Source organism: Armigeres subalbatus, chromosome 2, assembly GCF_024139115.2.
Source record: "Armigeres subalbatus isolate Guangzhou_Male chromosome 2, GZ_Asu_2, whole genome shotgun sequence".
Lineage (NCBI taxonomy): Eukaryota > Metazoa > Arthropoda > Insecta > Diptera > Culicidae > Armigeres > Armigeres subalbatus.
Window position 1 is genome coordinate 139639452 of NC_085140.1, and position 3624 is coordinate 139643075.

General features: G+C 48.8%; 1 protein-coding gene across 1 annotated transcript; it reads left to right on the forward strand.

The window, feature by feature from the left end:
* Positions 1–2288: 2288 nt before the first annotated feature.
* On the forward strand, positions 2289–3359 carry LOC134209267 (uncharacterized). The gene has a single exon (XM_062685247.1). It carries the CDS (start codon positions 2289–2291, stop codon positions 3357–3359), a length of 1071 nt encoding a protein of 356 aa, XP_062541231.1.
* The last annotated feature ends 265 nt before the right edge of the window (positions 3360–3624 follow it).

A 3624-nucleotide genomic window follows, 5' to 3' on the forward strand; every position in this document is an offset into this window, starting at 1 on the left:
GGGCAACCCGAATAGAAAATACAATAGAATTACATTAAAATATCATAGAATTACAATACATTTTATTTATGAACAACCAATTCTATTGTTCTTCTATTGTACCAATTAATTTTCCTTATTGTTGTTCCAACAAACGTACAATAAAATCTATTGACAGAAAAATGTTGACAATAGAATTAGAATAAATTCTATTGTAATTGCAAACATTTGTTCGAGAAATAAACGATTTTTTTATTGTTACGGTAACTAACAACCCCTATTTTCTATTGTAAAACTTCCATTTACAATAGGATTTATGGTGGAGAACAATATTCTTAATTGTTGTTCTATTGTGAGCAACAATAGAGTTTATTGTAATTACAATTAAATTTATCGTATTGTTACAATACTTTCTATTGTAATTCTATTGGACTTTTTTATTCGGGAAGACATCCCACAGGTCAGTACTCGCTTTTTTCATCCGTGTGCATATCTTCTTCTTCTTATTGGCATTACATCCCCACACTGAGACAGAGCCGCCTTGCAGCTTAGTGTTCATTAAACACTTCCACAGTTATTAACTGCGAGGTTTCTAAGCCAGGTTACCATTTTTGCATTCGTATATCATGAGGCTAACACGATGATACTTTTATGCCCAGGGAAGTCGAGACAATTTCCAATCCGAAAATTGTCTAGACCGGCACCGGGAATCGAACCCAGCCACCCTCAGCATGGTCTTGCTTTGTAGCCGCGCGTCTTACCGCACTGCTAAGGAGGGCCCCATATAGGGTCCGTGTGCATATACTCTCCCGAAAACCCTTTCAGGTCAACAACACATCGCAGAGGTTACCTCACCCGGAGAAGGCCCGTCGCGTCGAAGAAATATTACACAAAGCGCATCCCCAATGCCGGCAGTTGGTAGTCGGTATTGGTAGAACTAGTGTAATGGTTTCGACAGCTCCTCATCGCCGATCTCGAGCCATGCGTCGTGGCACTGCAGGAGACGAAAGTTAACCAAACGGTCGTCCCACCAGATTTCGTCGGCAGGCACTACACGTTGCTTCTGGAATCGAACAGTGTACACTACTGGCTAGTGTCTGTCTACATACCGCCGAATTCTACGCATATTCAGGCCGCATTGGGTCAGTTATTTGAACAGCTGGAAGGTCCGGTGCTGTTCCTAAGAGACTTCAACGCGTACCATCTCACTGGGGGTCTCACCAATCGAACGCGCTCGGCCCATATATCGCCGAAACACACATTGACGCAGCACCTAGTCATATTAAATGACGGCTCACACACCCGCATCGACCCGGCCACCGAGAATACCTCGGCTATCGATGTGAACATCTGCTCGGAGCATCTGGCCCGCAGGTTCATTTGGCGAACTATTTCGGACACGCACAACAGCGATCACTTCCCGATCACGGTGTCCATCCCCGGGTGGTCGAATCAACGAACGACACGACGCAAATGACTCTACGATAACGCGGATTGGTCGCTATACGAGCGACTTACGGCAGAAGCCATCCGATCAGATGCCGAATGGGATATTCAGAGCTTCACAGAGAGTATTATAGGAGCAGCGACGAAGGCTATTCCACGTACCAGCGGGCGAATTGGATCGAAATCGGTACCGTGGTGGTGCCCCGAAGGAAAAGCTGCGATCCGACAGCGGCGAAAGTGCCTTCGATCTCTCCGACGCCTACAGTAAGGTGATCCGAACCAACCCGAATCGTTAGCGAAATTCCGATGCGGCCTTTTTTACGAGTTTTTCCGGTGGGCGTCGAAATCCTTGTGTACGCAGACGACATCCTCCTCGTGGTACGAGGGCCAAAAGGACAAGGACAATACCGAAAACTGCAAACTGCGGTTAAATCTGTGGACAAGTGGGCGAAGAGCGTTGGTTTCTCCATATCGGCGACGAAGTCGCAGACGTTTTACTGTAGCCCCAACGCGCGTCGAGGGCCAGAGAAGATCACCATTGATCGAACTGCCATTCCGAAAACCAACCGTCTGCGAATCCTGGGCGTCACTCTTGACCGAACATTAACCTTCAAGCCGCACTGTACAGCGGTGAAGAAAGCATGTGATTCCCGGTTACGGATTCTCCAGATGATCGGAACAAAACTGCCGCGTGGCAATCGTTCAAAGTTACTGCAGGTAGGCTCGGCGCTAGTCACTTCGAAGCTGACGTACGGAGTGGGACTAATAAGTCGAGGAGGGCCAGACACTCGCTCCTGTATACAACAAAATGGTTCGTTACGCTTCCGGAGCGTTCGTGCGTGACCAGCCCGACCATCTCAGTCATGGCCGAAGCTGGAACCCTTCCATTCGAACTACTGGCAGTTCAAATCATCACAAGGATGGCCATCCGGATTTTATCTAAAAACAGCAACAACAGCATTCTACCGTTAATCCGACGAGCGTCGGACCGGGTACAGGAACTTACGAGAACAGCGTTTCCCGCTATCGGCCAACTAGTGAGGCAGAGTGACCGTGTGTGGCAGGCACGAAAACCGTCGATTGTGAGGGATCTGAAGAGAAGTGTGCGAGCTGGCGATCCGCCGGATAGAGTCCGATCAGTTGTTCAACAGCTGCTTTCGACCCGGTTCCATAGGTCGACAGTAGTCTACACCGACGGCTCGAAATGTGAAGATACTGTTGGAGCCGCTTTTTACTCGACCGGCCTCGCAGGAATATTTAGCCTTCCAAAGGCATGCAGCATTTTCTCTGCGGAGGCGTATGCCTTAAAGAAAGCGGTATCAATTCCCAACGTCGGTGGTGAGATCGTGGTTCTCACGGACTCGGCCAGTTGCCTGTTGGCACTAGAGTATGGAAAATCAAAACACCCAAGGATCCAGGAAGTCGAAGAGAGGGTCCGCAACAAATGTGTTCGATTCTGCTGGATCCTTGGACATGCCGGCGTGATTGGAAATACCGAGGCTGATCGATTAGCGAGCGAGGCGAGGAGACAACCGGCCATAGATATGCCCATTCCGGGTGAAGACGCGTTAAGAGCGGAAAAGCAGGCGATTCGTCTCCGGTGGGATCACCAGTGGCACGAAACAAGGGACTCGAAACTGAGGGAAGTGAAGTACGACACAAAAAGATGGGTAGACCGAGGTAGTGCAGCTGACCAACGTTCGCTTACGCGACTTAGGATCGACCACACTCGGCTTACCCACACATTTTTACTAAAAAAAGACGCGCCGCCCTCTTGCGAATGCTGTGGTTCTGAAGTGAACGTACGATACATGCGACGACAAAGAAACAATATCAGCACTACCAGCCTGACCGATGCCCTGGGAAACGATGAAGAAAGTGCGACGAAGCTGCTGGCATTCCTGCACCAAACTAGGCTGTTCAAGCAACTGTAAAGATAAAGCAACGAAGACATCGATACTACACATAGCCTTTCCCCAGTGCCGGCTGTTGTCGGTGTATCTGGAAAGAATTGTGTAATAGTTTCGACAACGGCTGGCACTGTGGGGCACGGGCACCCCACAGTTCAGTACTTGAATTTTCCAACCGGAAGCAGATACTGTCTCGCTTAAAATTCCAGGTCACCACCAAACTTCAGCCATCCTCCGATCGGCAAACGGACGTCTCACCGCAGAAATATTACACAAAGCGCATCTCCAG